The 18,508-nt window shown below is 39.3% G+C and overlaps 1 protein-coding gene across 2 annotated transcripts in view; it reads right to left on the bottom strand.

Annotated features, from left to right (window-relative positions):
* The window catches only part of UGT8 (UDP glycosyltransferase 8), a 67,660-nt gene that overhangs the window by 38,164 nt on the left and 10,988 nt on the right, over positions 1-18,508 (bottom strand). For both annotated transcript variants that reach the window (XM_084757604.1, XM_084757605.1), the window contains exon 2: positions 5,431-6,254. In XM_084757604.1, coding sequence (XP_084613730.1) covers positions 5,431-6,252 — 822 coding nt within the window. In that variant the 5' untranslated portion in view covers positions 6,253-6,254. The remainder of the gene's footprint in view (positions 1-5,430; positions 6,255-18,508) is intronic.

An 18,508-nucleotide genomic window follows, 5' to 3' on the forward strand; every position in this document is an offset into this window, starting at 1 on the left:
GTAAATCGTACCAATAGCAATTTATTATTATAACTTTCACTGGCAGAAGTATCAGTTAACTTTTTTTCCTATTCCCTGTCAATGTTTTATCAGTATCTAATCAAGCGCTTCTCAAGTGTGCAATAATAGTTTAAGGATTGACACCTAGGCTAGAGACTCAACGTTATGCTAAAGCTTGTGATATCAATTACAAACACTAGAATCTCGTCATATAACTGGATCTCGTATCATGCCAATAAATCCTTTTAATTAATAATGCTTACAGGAACAACAGATAGGTTATTTATTGTTACAGTGCCACATAGAAAATATCTGTATCGGTAAATTAAATGGTAATTTACTGATGGCCCCTGAAGTTCCTGAATTACTTTCTTCATAGATTTGCATTGTTCAAAACTTCTTCTGGCTTATAACTACAAAGTAAATGTCAAAATATTGTAGTCAACTAACAAAACTGCTTAAAAAAACAAACATGAATCTACGGTTTCCTGCACAACTCTCATTTTGTGGGGAACATCGGAGCACAAATGGAATTAAGTTATAGTCTCTTCAATCATTATAGTCCTCAACTTCCTGTTTTCCAAAAGCCAATGTAACAGTATGAAGACATCTTGTAAATCTGATGGACTCTATACTAGGCACCCAGTAATAGGGATTATACATCTTTACTAAGTGAAACTCACAAAACCTGGCACTTCAATCAATATGGTACATAACGGCTATTCTCTCGCCTGCATCCTTAAAACAATAACATAACATTAGATGTTGAGATAATGTATTATTAAAACAGCCTCAGTTTAACAGCTACCCACTGCAGCTTGATCAAGCCTTTTAGTCCCAGAGACCCTGGAAGCATGTCACAACCTAGATCATTTATCACCATATGAAACCATAAAGCTTCTAAGTGAGCCAATGGAAATTGAATACGGAACCCGTAAAACCACTGCTTTCTTACATTCTGCTCATAACTACACAGCCTTTCAAACTATTCAGGAGGCCAATCTATTAAATCTGTTACTCAAGTCTCTCTCTCCATGAGGCAACTCCGGCAAATGACCAGATGGCAATAAATAGGGGGTGTGGCATGACCCTGTCATTGATCTTATTTCTTTTTTATCTTTTTCTTATCTCATTCCTCTAGCTCTCCCCATGACTGTATTTCTGTAACTTAAAAAAAAAAAAAAAAAAAGCCAGGGATCTGTTAAAGTGAAAATGACAGCAGTATTCTTCACCTGCAGATAAAGCAATGCTGAGGTGCACCTAAAGAGGAGCACACCAGCTAACGTTATCTTTCCAGACAGCAACAAATGGTCTCTTTCACTACCAACCCTTTTTATGTGTGTATTCAGAAAAAGTGAAGAAGCATTTTAACTCATCAAGTGGGTTTTATCAATCAAAACCATTAGTATACCTAGTTTTGTTCACTAAAATAATTGGTCTGGAAGTTTTAGTTACTTTGCAGAATAATATATAGACATACATTTGGAAGAGACAGTCGTTTTAATCTTTAACAACTGCCAACTGAATTATCTTTTGGCAGCTACTCCGGGTTTCACCTAATAAAAAAAATTCGTCGAGTGCCTGATATTGTTCAAACACTGGGGCACAAAACTGATAACCCTCTGAGGTATCCACACTCATGTTAAGGAAACAAAATTTGTCAAACTAACAGTGAAGATCTAATAAATAGGTGCTGTGAAAATTCAGTATTGAAGCTGAAAACTGACAGAGCTCAGCAGCCTGGCAGTGCTAAAGAACTGCAGCCAATGAGGAAATATCTAAGTTCTCTCAGGAAACATTTCAATTTAATAATGGATAGACTCTCTAAATTAACATGTCTATACTATCCAATAAAATTACTACAAGCTATACTCACTCCCTGTCATTATTTCATTTAAATTTAATATCAAAGGGAACATTTAAATTGAGCTCTACTGAAAAACCTGTTTCTAGGCCAAGGAAAACTAACATTTAGAATACTGGCATCCTTCATTTCCAGTGACTTGTAATAACAACAGGTAACCCTGGGCAAGGATGTGACGTAACCCAAATGTCTTCCCCTTAATCCAAATATTTAGCACCCTACTGAGGACATCCAGGCATTAATGTCAGGACAGAGGTGGTTTCTCTGGCCACATTTCTAACATTTTTTAATGACTTGATTATCCAGGTAAACAATTTCCTCACACTACATCAATACAACATTTTATTATGAAAATTGTGTTTGTGTTTACATCTATGATCAACACAGAATCTTCAAAATGTAAATATCCAAATAATAGCTTCAACTGGTTCTCATACTAAGCACCCACAACTACTAATATCAAATAAGACTTTAGAAACAGCTATTTCTGTACAATCGTGCACACAGTTACATATGTAAAAAAAAATAACATGAGTTCCAAAGGTTATAGTCATCTTGACAAATTAATCAGTAGCACAGCAAACCATGCTACAAATGGCTTGCTGGACTCTGGCCCTGGATGAGTTGCTCAAACTCTTTACGTCTATCTGCCAAGTGAATAGGCTACCCTGTCTATCCTCTGTATCTTGAAGAGAGAAAAAAAAATTACTGAACGAACTAGTATAGATACTCACAATAATTTCTGCACAGTTAAACATCATAAAAGCTTCTAAAAATTTCTCTTAGAAGTTTTTCTACCTCTTCATCCCATCCTGTAAAACTCATGCTGTCAAAACATTTCCAGACATCCAGAAAAGATATATGTTCCCAATAAGAAATACCAAGGCAATTAACAGCTGCATAGTTGTTATTAAATAACATTTCTTACCAGCCCTTTGCTGCGACCTCTTGTTTTAGTGTCATATGCACATCCTGTAACTGTATGAACACTTGAGAAACTTGAGTTGACTTTTCTAACACTATTGTATAGTTTATCTCGTGTAACAACCAGAGAAATCTCAGTGGGAAGACATATTCTCTGAGTATATAAAATTTCAACAGAGAAGAGGGATTCAAAAAGATTATGATATACATTTGTCAAAGTATCCATACTATAGATGTATACTCAAAGACTAATCCAACATTTAAAATCCAAACCTTCCATTCTACTAATCATGTCACAGTATAACACACACCATGTGTTTTCAGTTGTATGTGTGGCCCAACAAACAGGCACAAACAACTGCTGCTAATTAGAAGCAAACGTTCACTAGAGTCATTACATAAAATCCAATGAAGGAAAAAAAGAAGTGATAAGCTCATAAAGTAGGCCAAGCCAGTGTTAACCAAGATAAGGTAACTCTAAAAACAGTTTGATTAATATATTTGGTAAGGCTCAAAAAAAAAAAAACCCAAAGCACTAAAATTGTTTTTTAAAAGAAATATGATCTAGAGATAGCTTAGTGGTTAAGAGCACTGCCACTCTTCCTGATGACCCAAGTTCGATTCCCAGCACCAAAATCACCTGTAACTAATGCATGTGGTGGACAGTCCTATCTGCAGCCAAAACAGCCAGAACATAAAATAAAGTATTTTATTTTAAATTTAAGAAGAAACAGAATATTCAAGCTAGTTAAGATACAGATGAACAGAGGGAACCAAGGCAGTAATGATAGCTCAGACTATTTAAAAAAAAAAGTACATGTAGTATCTAATAAAGACAGAAAACACACACACACACAAAAGCCAGCATAAAATAATCTTGTATACCTAGAGTTGGTTGTTCAAGTTGACGCAACTCAAGAAATATGCTGCAACTCAAGAAATATGCCAGAAATTGAAAGTGGAGGAAAAACAATTAGAAGATCTTTCTCTAATCATCACAGTAAGAAGACAAAGAGAGTAAGCACTCAGACTAAAACTGATGGAACTGGAAGAGGGCACTGCTCTCAGTGGGAAATTATGAAGCTGTGGAAAGAGCCAAGCTATGCCTGTGACCTTATAAATGACCATCCTAAAACACAGACAAATTTGCTTACCAAATACTTGAGAACATGCTTCTAAAATCAGACTTTAACTACCTTTAGGTAGGAGAGTAACACTTCACAAGGTTACGCTGGTAGGGAACATTTAAGGATTGAAATCGGAGTCAAACAAACTCATGAATGGCAGAGTTAAGCTAAGTTAACTCACATCCTCAAAGTTGTTAAAGTGTGCAGCTACCCCCTTGACACTCCAGCAGTTTCATCAATTCAGGCTGCTAACAATACCCTGGACATGAAGCCAGCTACTTCTGTGCTTCCGTGTCACATGGACTATACCTGGGTAGTTCTTAAATATCACTCAAATGATTCTACCGGAAAACCCTCACATCTACATTCCAGTCACCTGATTCCACTGTAAGAAAGTACTACCCAGTGACCATTTTTATGTAATACCTACAGGAGATAATCTGGTTATGTCTTCATTGACAAACTGTAAAGACTTTTGTATTTGTCTACAGTGGAAATCAACCATTTGTACATGTATCTGTTTTCATAGATGAGAATAAGTAAAATTACATAAGCACTAATACTGTTGTAAGTGGTATCAAGTACTGAGCAACACTGAAGTCAGAACATATATATATATGTTCAACTCCGATTTCAGTTCTTAAATGTTCCCTGCCAGGGCCACATATCTATCTATCTCTCCCTCCCTCACTCCCTCTCTCTCTCTCCCTCCCTCCCTCTCTCTCTCTCTCTCTCTCTCTCTCTCTCTCTCTTCTCTCTCTCCCTCCCTCCCTCCCTCCCTCCCTCCCTCCCTCCCTGTGTGTGTGTGTGTGTGTGTGTGTGTGTGTGAGAGAGAGAGAGACTCATGGTAGTTTAGATAGCTAATTAAAACAAAGTAGTATGTAAAAAAGATTTCTGAAGAACAATGGATTTGCTGATGCTTCAGCTAGAAAACACATGCAGGTTTGAGCAGATAGATGTTTTAAAAGTACCATTAATTCTGTCTTTGAAATTAAACAACACTACGATATGCTTTTGTTACAAAGTTATATTTGTTATACAGTTAAATTAGTTGTTTTCCTACTTTAAAAATCAATATTCATTTCTACTGTAGAATGGAAATGTTCCAGTCATAAATTCCCAAAGAAGTACCTTTATTCTTTCAGGTTTTTCCCCCTAGTTTATGAGACACTGAGCCCTGTGTACTACTTGTGGAGAAAGAATATTTAATTAAAAGCAAACTAAGTTACACTTGTTAAAACTAAACAGCTAAGTATAAACTCATAAACTATAGTTATCACTTAAAAATCTATTTCCCATTCAGTGTGTTGACCACACATGACAGACAGCCTCTTGATACTGATCAGGCACACTCACCCAAAGCAGATGAATTCCAGGCAAGTAAAGGATCCACAAGTAAAGAGGGCTGATCAGGTATGGGCTCTTAGTGGGATCCTAACCAAACCTTTTTCTTTCAGAATGAAAAGTGACCCTTATAGTTAGGAAAAAATTATCAAGATGCTCAGCAAACCTTACTTCTGGCAGTGGGCTGGCCGGCTTTGTTAGGATTCCTCCAACGTACACAACGTTAGGCAGGGTGGGTCTTGGAAACTCCAGTGCTACGTCAGTACACAGCATCCACAGGCTGGACCCATGAACCAAATCGTACATGGACTTCGCAGGCATCAGGTTGTATTTCTGCATTATCCTCTCATACTTGGGGAGAACCAGAAAGCTAACCCCTATTCTGGATATGAGGTAAACGCCAGTATTTTTCATCCTTTCCAGGAAGTTCATTCGGTCTGTGAGGAGCGAGTTAAATTCTGGGACATATGATAAAGGAGCGGGCGCTCCCACTTCAGCAGGATACCAAAGACCAGTAGAAAACACAGCATATTTAACTCCTAAAAGATGAGCAATCACAAATCCACACATATCATTGGGGTCCACCAGGAGCAGGTCAAACTTTTCTTTTCTCAAGCCCTGGATTAGAGCTTGGTTGCCAACCATCATGTCACAATTCTTAGTGTAGTGATCCAGTATGTCAATGAGTTCAACTGCTGTCAATCTCCCAGAGAAAATATTCTGCATTTTAGACTGCAGGAAAGCATCTGAGGTGGTACTGTTGAAGATCCCTGGGTATCGCTGGAGGCTGTAGTGGTTAGATGGGGCAATGTCTCTGCCCTCTGAGAGGAGGAACACAGTGCGGTGGCCTCTCTCATGCAAGGCTGATGCTAGTGTCTTGAAAATATACAAATGGCTTTCAAACATAATTGGCGGCACAATGACGATTTTGGCAGCCCTTGCTATTCCAACAGCACTCCATAGGAGCATGAAATATGGAGTGTAAGACTTCATAGCTGCAAAGACAACCAGAAAATGACTTAAAAGAGTATATAGAGGCTAGCCATTCAATCACAACAATTTTACTTTCCAAAATACCTAATGATGTAATTCTTTTTAAAATGAGCCTAGTATATATTCCAAAGAAGCCTTTAGAAAAACACCCAAAATATAAAACAACAATATTATTTAAGACAGAACTGGAAGAAATCAACATACAATACATATTAAGACCAATCTGAAATGATATCATTTCCAGATAATAATTTCTTGAAGACCTAGAGACAAATGATAGTGCTTCTTTGAACACCATGAAACAATATTAAGAAAATCTTATTCTTTTTTTTTCTTTACTATTTTGTTCTTTTTTTTTTATTGATTTATTCTTGCTACATCTCAATGGTTATCCTATCCCTTGTATCCTCCCATTGCTCCCTTCCATTTTCCCCTTACTCCCCTTCCCTATGACTGTGACTCAGAGGGACCTCCTCCCCCTGTGTATGCTCATAGGGTATCAAGTCTCTTCTTGGTAGCCTGCTATCCTTCCTCTGAGTGCCACCATATTTGACATGGTGGAGAATGTCCTGTCCATTGGCTAGATCTGGGTAGGGGTTCAAAGTTTACTGCCCGTATTGTCCTTGGCTGGTGCCATAGTTTGAGCTCAAAGAGTGGCAATTTTTAATTTTCAGGCATATCAGTACAGAATTGTTACTTACATAATTTTAACTTACTGGTAAAATTCTCAATTGTGATTAAAAGTTTCCAAAAGAGGTCACACGCTTCAAAGATAAATAATTAAGTAGTAGTTTAATAACTATGTAGAAAATGCATTTACCTCCTCACAGGTAAGATGACCTTTAGTATATTTTTCTTAATGACTAAATACACTAGATATTCTGACATTATGTATTCATGCAGTACTTTATTTGTTATATAATGTATTGATTCGGGGCATCACACAAGCGAATGACTTTCAAAAAAAAAAAAAAGTCCAAGAGTAACCGCATAGTGAAGAAGGGTTTGGCAAATGATTATGTCCCAAACCATACTGTGCATGTTCCACGTTCAACTAGCACGCCGACCTCAAATCAGATGGATATACGCTTCAAGACTGACATTTCTCCTAGACTTTCAGGTTAGTATTTTATGTACAAAATCTTACTCTGACATTTGTGAGATATACACACATTATGCTTAGGAGAGCTATTAACTATATACAAAATCTACTCATTATAACCAATATGGGCTTAGGTTAGACTCCCAAACAGATACAGTCTAAAAAGTTATACATGGAAACCAGACACTTTGATTTCAAGGAAGAACACAAAATACATTTAGACATACACGAAAAATCATGGTGCAGTTGTCTATTTTTGTTTATGATTGTATAATAGCCATACTCTTCAGGAAAATTCCCAATAATCTAAACACAATTGAAACAAATATACTTTTTCAATATGTAAGCTCTGCAAGCAACCTAAAATAAACACACACAAAATAAGCTGTATTTTTCCAATAATAAATACACTATTTTTTAGCTCTTTTCTTCTTTCTTACCTCCAGGAGAAATAAAAGCAATGTACTACATGAATATTACAAATATTAAATGTTGACTGAATGACTATGTAGATTTGGAAACAAATCTGTAAAAAAGAGAAAACATTATTTCCACAGCATTTTTTTCCTCTAATTACAGGGTCAACATAGGATGAAATAAGTAGTCAAACTTAGAGGGGGAAAAAGCTTTCTGGGTTTTAAGTGTACTACTTTTGCCTCATACCTCTGTGTCTTTCTGATGTTACTGTCTTCCAATTTTGAAGAAAAAATTAGAGACTTTGCATACACATGCTATAAATTTTAGGGGTGAGACTAATGCAAAGGCAGGTACACCATAAATACTATTGTCAACTCTCACTATGTACATACCCAAGATACACTTAATGACGGATCCCTGGCAGCAGATAGGTACTTTTCTACTTGGTGAACTAACAATTAGCACACACATCAATCACACTCAAAGTCATAAACTGATCATAAGTAACTGAATAATTAATAATAATGATGATGATGATGATGAAACAAACCCTTCCTCTGTGTTTTCTTACTCTGATCTCAGTATTTTATTTCAGTCTTTACTACAAATTAAGAAGAATAACAGGTTTTGCTTTAATGAACTTCTTATGTTCTAGAATATCACTGTCCAGCAGAATATTCTGTGAGATGAAAAACATGTAGCCCTGTTTTCCTACTGAGCATTCTCTACTCACCAGTAACTAATGAGCAGCTTTATGAGGCTAATAAAAGTGAGAGCTAAAATCTAAATTGTATTAATAGTTTAGCTACATATAGCTAATGAGTACCGTCCTTGAAAAAATTTAGAAGTACAGATTCTAAACATTGATTCTACGAAAATTACTATTGAGAAATGTCAATATTCTCAACGCAAAATACCTTCTAAAAATGTCTACCATGCCCTCTGTGCAAAGCAGTGACTATAAGAAAGCAGCCTCAATTAGGTCACCATGCTCTACTACTTAAATACACGACCAATTATGAAAGGCTATGAAGCCCCTAAGCACAAGCACCAGCATCGCACATCCTACTGTGTGAATAAGAAAGGAAAGACCACAGCTAGAAACAAATGCTGAAATTCTCCTGCTCCAGAACCATCTGAGTTTATCCCCTGGACAGTGATCTTCTGGAATTATATAATATCTTATCCTTATTCTCATTTGTGTTTTAGGAAGACTGTCTGTTAAAAACTCTATAGGTGAAGGTGGACTGGAGGACACGGTGGTAAAAGCAGAGCGGCAGGTGAAGGGAGAAAGGCTAAGGAAAAGTGTAGGAAAAGCTCAGGGAGCTTAGTAGGAGCTCAGAGGGGCCAAAGGGAGGGAGGAACCCATATGCTCCTTGCTGGAACTAGCTGCAGGAAGAGGTAGAAGCTTATGTTTTTATTGGGCAGAAGAATGGAGTGAGGGGGAGGGGTGACGAGACCATGAAAACACAGGAAGTGACAAAGGGTATTGCTAAGGGTTTGGGGGGGTTGGAATGGCAGGGGCAGAGGCAGGGGCAGGGGCAGAAAGAAGGAGAGGAGGAATGGAGGGAAAGCAAGGGGGCAGGTGAGACAGAGCGATGGAGCACTCAAGGGTGGAGGGAACCAGATGAATGTATGGCTCCCTGTTTCGGGCAGGGGTGCGGGTGAGCAGCAGGAGGAGACAAGGGGTGGCAGAAGAGCAGTGAGCCTTCTGACTAGGACCAGAGTAGGGTGTGGGCTTCTTCCCACCGCCTGTGCCTCTGCAGTTGACAGGAGAAGATGGGGAGGCCTGAGGATGAGCTAGCTAACTGGAATTCCACTCCCAGACCACAGCAGTGAGCTCCTGAGCTGCCTCAATGAGCAGCAACAGCCTGGCCATGTAGCCACACCAGCTGACCCTCACCCTCAGGATGCAGCATCTTGAATAATGGCACCCCAGGGCTATGCTGGCTAAATGAAGCCTCTAGTTCAAGAAGTTCTTGGGGTGGGGGAGGGGTGCTCCTGGTTTGTGAACAGGGTGTGGTAGGACAGCTTCAGCAGAGGCACGGCCAATGTGTGTAAGCTGGACTTTTTCTAGGGCCCGATGCCTTGGGTGCCCTGCTTGAATTTACCTACACAGCCACACTGACCACCAGCAGCATCAACATGCCAGCTGTACTCCAAGCTCCCCAGCTACTGGAAATCCCGTGTCATTGCTGCCTGCATGGAGATTCTACAAAGTAGTGGGCAAGAAGCCCCCAGACCAGATGAGCATGACTACGGAAGTACATGAAGCACCTGGAGGCTTTTGTACTGCCAACATCACAGCCTCAACCTGGGGAATACCCAAAAGGTGAAGCTAGCCATCCACAGGTGCCTCACCCACCACCACCACCACCATCACCACCTCGACTTGTTGCCTGCTACAGCCACAAGCTCTGAAAAGCTTTTCTTCAAACCAAGGGGATTCTGAGGCACACACAGTACTCATCTAGTCCTTGACCTACGATGAACAGGTGGCTGGTAGAGTGAGCAACAGGGGGACCAGTGGCCTTGAGAACAGCTACAGTCTTCCCACAGGTGTCGCCTCACCTCCTGAGGGGCCTCTGAACTATGAGGTCTTTGATAGTGAAGAAGATGAGGAGCTGGTATATCCCCCAGCCCACGGGCTAACACAGAGCAATAAGCCCCCACTATCACCAGAGACGCTGGACTCAGATGAAGATACCATTGACCTGAAGGACTACCTGGGTTCCATGCACCAGGTCGCCCTGGCACCAGGCCTGGATGGACAAGACAAGCTGTGTGTAAATGCCCTTCACAGATGCCCCCAGGAGTTCCCAGTCTGTCACAAGATAATCCATGGGGTAGGCCCATGAGTGCCACCTGTGCCACAAAGCTTTCCCCAAGGAAGGAACACCTGCAGCACCATTTTAAGGGCCAGAACTGCCTTGAGGTGTGCAACCAAAGGCTCCAAAAGGATATGTACCGAAGCACTACCCACCACCCTCTCCCTCCTGGCTTTGACCTCACCAGTGGCCACCTGGACACCTTCTGCCTCTCTCTGGCTCAATTCTGGGAGCAATCAGTCTACACAAGATTCCCAATCATGACACAAGGACACCTGAGGAGGAGGAGTACAGGACATCTACCATACCATACAGGCTGAAGGTGCCATTGAATCCTCATAAAAGAGGGGGGTGAATGGCTGGGCTGGAGCAGCACAGGACCTGGGACGCCATGGTAAGCAACAGAGAGGAACACTCCTTCATTGCTGGTGGGAATGCAAACTGGTACAGCCACTTTGGAAATCTATCTGGTGCTATCTCAGAAAAATGGGAATAGGGCTTCCTCAAGACCCAGCTATTCCACTCCTTGGAATATACCCAGAAGATGCTCCAGCACACAAGAAAATTTGCTCAACCATGTTCATAACAGTCTTATTCATAATAGCCAGAACATGGAAAAGTCTAAGTGTCCCTCAGTAGAAGAATGGATAAAGAAACTGTGATACATATACACTATGGAATACTACTCAGCTATTAAAAACAAGGAATTCCTGAAATTTGTGGACAAATGGATTGAGCTAGAAATGATCATAATGAGTGAGTTAACCCAGAAGCAGAAAGACTCAAATGGTATATACTCACTTTTATCTGCATACTAGCCCAAGGGGCATGTCCCGTGAAAGCCTTCACTTACCAGCAAACTGGAACAGGGGAGGACATCCTATTGGGACTCTAGGTGAGAGAAGCATGGGAGAATAGCAAAGTAGAAGGATCCAGAGGGTCCTAGAAACCTACAAGTAGAACATTATGATAGGCAGATTTGGGCCCAGGGGTCCCGTTCAAACTAAGGCACCAGCCAGGGACAATACAGGCAGTAAACTTCAAACCCCTACCCAGATCTAGCCAATGGTCAGAACATTCTCCACAGTTGAGTGGAGAGTGGGGTCTGACTTTCACATGAACTCTGGTGCCTCATATTTGACCATGTCCCCTGGAGGGGGAGACCTGGTGGCACTCAGAGGAAGGATAGCAGGCTACCAAGAAGAGACCTGATACCCCATGAGCATAAATCCCCCTCAGGAACAGTCATAGGGGAAGGGAATAAGGGGAAAATGGGAGGGAGGGAAGAATGGGAGGATACAAGGGATGGGATAACCATTGAGATGTAACAAGAATAAATTAATAAAAAAAATTTAAAAAAAGACAAGTGGAGTTCGAGTCATGGACACTGAGCCTTGTTGGCATCAGAATCAACTCCTTTTCCCAAGCACCTTGATTCAATTCCAAGTTGAGGTTTGAGGCACAAGCTCTCTAGAATGGGGTGATCACCCAAAGAATAATACATGAAACACACTGTATACACACAGAGAGAGGAAAGGTGGACGTTCCATTTCCAACTAGGAAACTGAAGCAATAATCTATCTCTGATTTGTGTGGTCCCACTTTGACTATATGACTTTCTAGGAGGCTGGGGGTGATGAGGATTAGGACCACAGCCTTGCCCTACTCACTTGCCTCCTGAATTTTGGCTGTGTGTGAAGCAGTGAATTGTGCTTCCCTTAAAAGACTCTTTCCTTGTTCTCTTTTCCCAGAAGTACATTTTGCAAAGGGAGGTGGCAAATGAAGGGTAGATGGGAGAAACAAGGTGATGCTTGAAAGACTGGGATGGAGGGACTGGGCCTATAAGGATGGAGCCAACCCAGTTCTTATAGACCCAGTTCCATCACGTAGGCATAGGGGTTTGGATAAGAAAGGTGCGCAGTTGCCTAACTGCAAGCCTGACCATGGGGGAGGGGGGTAGCAGAAGAGCACTATCTCCTCCCAGGGGTGGTACTCCCTCCCTGCTTCCAGAGGGCAGGAAGGGCTGGGCCTCTTACTCTCTCCTCTCCACCTCCCTGCCCAAGTGCAAGCAGGAGCAGCCTTTACCTCCCAGGGCTGGCAGGCCCTGACTGGAAACAATTCCAGGCGCAAACTTTGTCCTGTAAACCTATTGCTCCTGTAACTTTCCTCAACTCCTAGCATGGCCACAGTAAATGTATGTCTGCTATTAACTTCTGTCTCTGTAACTAGTGTATGGGGTCTGGTGGCAGAACGCAGCATACTGAGGCTTTTAATATCCAAGCTTCTGCCCTAAAGGCTCTGGTCATAGGAGTAGAGGGCTGTGTGCAATTTCTCAACGTTGCCCTAATAGTTATCACTCTTGTGTGCCTCCTAGGTGCTGTGAGACTGTGGTAATAATTAACCCTCCAGAGCGTGAACTGAGAAAGGTGTAGCCACGAAGGTGATTGGAGCCAAAATTGCTATTCCTCCATGTTTATGCCATGTTACTGTTTCTGAGGAGCTAACTGCTCAGACACTACTGTCTCTGTCAGTAGTTCTAGGACAATGAATCACCTTGGCCTTCCCATAATTAAGGGAGTTCCCAAGGGATGGGTATTCAAGTACTAAAACCAAGAAATCACCAAGCAAACCAAGCAAGTGGCTCACCTCACAGCTCTGATCTTGTAGTTCATTTATTTGCTTTTGAGACTAGAAAGCATTACTTCACTTAGACTAACTCAGTTGGGCTCACTTTATGAAACGAGCCTATAAAAGCTAAGAACCTGACAAAAGCTAATACCTAGTAAATTAATGAGCACACACACATAATGGGAAAAACCCACTGGCACTTCTATGGTTACTACTTTCCCATGAAAGCAATACCTGGTGTTCTAAAGTAAAGCATGACTAGCTGTTTGCAAAAAAGCCACGGAAAGTAAAATTCCTTTCATTGAATCGGAGCTTCCCAGCTTGGGGTGGGAAGCGAACACATCATTTAGGAAACTATGCCCCCAATCCTGCTATCAGTTAGCTCCCACCTGAATAAAACAGAGTTGGGAAGGAAGGGAAGGCGGTCTGGAAAGATGGCTCAGTGGTTAAGAGCACTGCCTGAACTTTCAAAAGATTTGATTCCCAGAGCCCAAATGGCAGCTCATAACCATCTGTAGCTCCAGTTCTGGCGGATCTGGCACCCTCCTCTACCTTTCCAACGCACCATGCATGGATGTGGTACACAGACAAACATGAAGGCCAAGCACTCATACACATAAAAAATAAAATAAAATACAAAATTAAAATAAAAAGTGTCTGTCCGGTACCCTGAACTGAATTGTAATCAGGGTGAAAGTTATACATTGACAAAACACAGACTGACTGTCAGCAGTTAATGAGTAGATAACAAGGTTTTCAAATTGTACTACTTTTCTAAGTTTCCGGCTTTGATTTACTCAGAAAAAATAAAAAACAAAAAACAAAAACAAAACAACAGCAACCGAAAATATTTCTAATTTAGCATATCATTTGTAGGTACGCAAAGTTTACCTGCAGATTTGAGACAACAATTCTGAATAAAAAAGGAAGAATGTGGTCTATTTCCCAAATTTACAAAATAAATTAACTTCAGTCTTCCTGTCAGAAATTTCTGGTCAAAATTTCTAACACAATCACTTTTAAAAGAAAAAATTACCCATCACTAACAACTAATTTGGAAGGCCACGATGAAAAATACTATATTCATATTGTATTATCTCTTATACTAACATATTACTCTAAGAAAATCAGACTGATGCAGCTCTTTGGGAGTAGAACAAACAGGCAGACCTTGTTTTATATAAAAAGAAATACAAAAAAAGTCAACTATCAGTGATACCTTCTAAAACAGTTATAAGGAAAGCTAGGAACACTCACCACTCCTCTCTGTAACTACCCACAGTTATCTCGTTCCTAAAATCTACAGTGCAGGTGGCAAAGCTGTAACGAGAAATTCAACCCTTCTCCTTTATCAGCAATAGCTGGCTCCTGTCCACACACAGTTTCTCCTCAACCATCAAGTGGAAGGAAAATAAAAGCAAGCTATGGAGAGGACAGGGAGATATAAGTATCAACAAACACTGTAGTCAGAACCTCATATCTACTTATGCCTGATAGTGATCAATTTAGCTATTTTAAGCATCAAAGCTGGATTTGATCGTTTGTAACCCTAACACTCAGGAGGCTTAGGTAGGGAGATCATCATGAGTTCCAGAGGTACAGAATGAGACCCCGCCTCAAAATAATAATGATGGTGATAACAGTAATAAATATATTAAAAATAATAAAGCACAAAATTTAAAGGAAATGACCCTCAACTATTAGGGCCCAAAGGACTCACCTGTGTAAAAATATAAATTCCAAGGTCTCTTCAGCACATAGGCTGTGGCTTGGGTGGAAAAGAATCTGCACTGTTAAATAAGCAAATGAAGCTTTCTATGCCATTCTCCGTAAGACTCACTGATAAGAATCTAACCCTCCAGTGTGGAGTTATACAAGTGACAGAACTGAAGAAACTAGCAAGACCTGAGCTTAAAGCATAACTGTGGAATTCAGAAAAGCGCAGTGTACACCCTGGATCCTAGAAACACAGAATAATCATAACCTTTATAAGCGCCTTTCTTCTACGATGACCTACAGTTTGCAAGAGCACATGAATAAAGCTTTTAATACTACTCCAGCAGGGAGCACTCAGCCACTCCAGCAGGGAGCACTCAGCCATCCTGCTCCCTCTCATTCCCTTTAGGACGGGGTTTCCCCTCTCATCTAATTCATTTCGCAAACTCTGAATTGATTTATGTTGCCAGTGCGTTATGATAACAGAATTTCTTAGTCAACTAGATCAAGATCCACTTTGAAATATAATTAAAATAGTTGTAAATGAGTACAGTAAGAGTTCTGGCTTGGAAGTATGTTTGAGAACCTGAGATTGTTTTTTCACTTAGCTTACACCTGCAGTATGGAAATAGTATTTTAAATGACTTATTATGGAAGAAAAAATAAAAATAGCACAATCCATGAATTCTATTATTAGTAATCTTTGCAAATTAACTCAAGTATTTTATTTCTTTGAGCCTAATTATCTAACCTACCAAGTGAGACTATCGAATTGAAAATCTTAACCATGCTTTACTATTATAAAACTTGCTCAAACCTGGATTTATGAACAAACTGAGAAAGAGCTAGGAAAATTACTTTCACATGGGAGTGGGTAAAATAAAAGCAGAAAAAAGCAGGAATGGAAGGGGAAAGAGTAAGTTTAATTGTTAAGGTTTGGTTCATGGTTATGATTTGGTTCATAAAGCAGTTCAGATTAGATCAATGGAGTACTAAATTTACAAATGAGAAATGAATTCAAGTTGATTTCCTAATTTAGGTTACAGAGACTTTAATATGAACATACACTTCATAAGACATGTGAAAATACAAACTGCACTTTGACAGATCAAGAGTGAGAGTCCCAATTTATGTATTTCTGAAACAAGTTGCTTAGGGACATGGGACTTCTGGTATTCATATAAAGTTAAGTGAATATAGGCCAGGATCTAGTCAACACTGTAACAATCCTAAAGCAGTCATGACAAGTACATGGTTAAGCAGCCAGCAATGCAAACTTATAGAGAAGCAAATTATTTCTCAACCAGGAAAACAGAAAGGACAATTTTCTTAAAATAAATATAAGTACCTAATGAACTTACTATGTAACCTTGTAATTGGCTTGATAAATGGACAATCTTTAAGCATAGGGCTACAGTTCAACTCTAGCTGAACACTGAGATGCTTTGAAAAGCTAGCAATGTCTAAAGAGTTGATTGTTAATTCAGTCAAGTTCATAGAATTTCTGGAGACCAGGTGTGTGGTTTTTGTTTTGTTTTGTTTGGAACTTGCTTTGTAGACCAGGCTGGCTTTGAACTCACAAAGCTCTACCTGCCTCTGCTTCTGAAGTGTTGGGATTAAAGGCATGCGCCACCAAGCCCAGCTGAGGTTCAGGTTTTAATATTTTTATTCTGCTACTGTTATCCAGGTGATAAAATAGAGAACTATTCCCTCCACTGGGTAACTATGAAACAGCACTAAAACAAGTCAACAAAAGTGACAACACAGCTCATTTTTTACATGAATTAATGAGTCTGCATGTATCAACTGAATTAAGAATACACAACCAACTAATTAATGAAAGGTTTTTTATATAATAAGTTTAAGTTGTAAAAATTACCAGGGAACTGTTGATCAATAAAGTCTTAAAACCTAAGCCAAGTTGTTCATCCTCAAAATGATTACCAATTTTCATTATATGAAAATATATTTACCAATTAGGCACCTGGTTTCAGATTAGTGAGCCTCAAGAGTAGCCAGCATCAAAAGCAAGAGGAGAATTTATACAAACAGACTGCTTGGCCTGCCCTCACAAAGTTTGACTTAACAGATCTGGGATGAACCACAGAATCTGTTTTTAGCAAGTTCACAGGTGAGCCTGAAAGTACTGACTCGGGAGTCATTTTCTGACAATAAGTGGTAATGATAAAAACGCACAGTTAACATACAATGTTCCTTTTTATTAAAGAATGTGGCGTGATTAAATCACGTTTAATATTTATCATGTCTGAGTTATGACCACCTCATACACACCCACACACACATTCTAAAGACTTAGGTTTCTTTTCAACAATTCTTCCAAGTCCAGACGAGCTAGGTACTAATTATTCCCATGCCTCTGCATCATGTGATCAACATCCAGCAAATACATAAATTCTTTGTTTTGAATATGACTTCATCCTTAAGCAAATAGGAGAGTTTCCAACTTATCTGAGACTTTCAAAGGTTTAAACTTCTAACAAATGCTTGCAATTTTTTGACACATGCCTTATGTTTTAAAATTCCATGTTATAACATTTTAAAATTCTTTTATTGGGATTTTGTTGATATAATCAGATGCATAAAACTTATAAAATTTGTCCCTTTAAGTAAAGGAGAATCAGAGAATAGCATTGTGTCTTCTGCAGAACCTACTCAAGTCTTTGATCCCTGAGGTTTAATGTAGGTTTGCTGTTTTTCAATCTAATAGTCCATAATGGCTTTAAGACAGGTTTTCACACATTAGCCCAGCCTCGCCTGGAATTCTGTATATTAATACTTCTTTTAGTGGTAAATCTGAAGGAAATCTAGGTCAAAATTTGATTTCCCACGATACAACTCTCTCTATATATTTTCAATTAAAGATTACTTGGAAATTCCTAATGTTACAGAAATGTACTGGAATCATGGACTCTTTCCTCTATTGTTAAAAATATCCTTTATTTCCTATTACTAAAGATTTTCAGGTGGGTTATACTGGCATTGTTGAAAATCACAAAATAAACATTCATATAATGTCTCAAACATGTTTCTTGAGTTAAAAAACAGTATAGCCAAATATTAACCAAAAATAAGAATTCTAGGCAATTCTGTATTTTATTCCATGGATATCTTCACTAGTAAACTAATAACAAACTTGCCTATTGTCATAAAATTCCAGCACAGGCACTATGGAAAGCCCTTTATAGATTATTAGATTGAAAAATGGCAAAGTTATATTAATCTTCAGGGACCAAACATGGAAAAATGTATAGTTTTGCATATTTTATGCATCTAAGACTATACTAATATATCCACAATAAAGAAGTGCTGAACAATTTTTCTATCACTTCTATCATTACTGGGTTTGCAAAACTAATGTAAATATACTTAAACACAGTATTGAATATATTTTCTGTAAAGTGACACAAAATACATTTAAAAGCATTTTGATCTAAATATCAACTGGAGCCCCAATTTAAGTGCTAAATATAGCTGAGTCCAAATTCTGCCCTTTACAGAAAAAGTAACAATGCTCCTAGAGAGTAGTTCCCTACCATTACAAGCC

This window comes from Acomys minous (assembly GCF_964271855.1).
Source record: "Acomys minous genome assembly, chromosome: 14".
Taxonomy (NCBI): Eukaryota; Metazoa; Chordata; class Mammalia; order Rodentia; family Muridae; genus Acomys; species Acomys minous.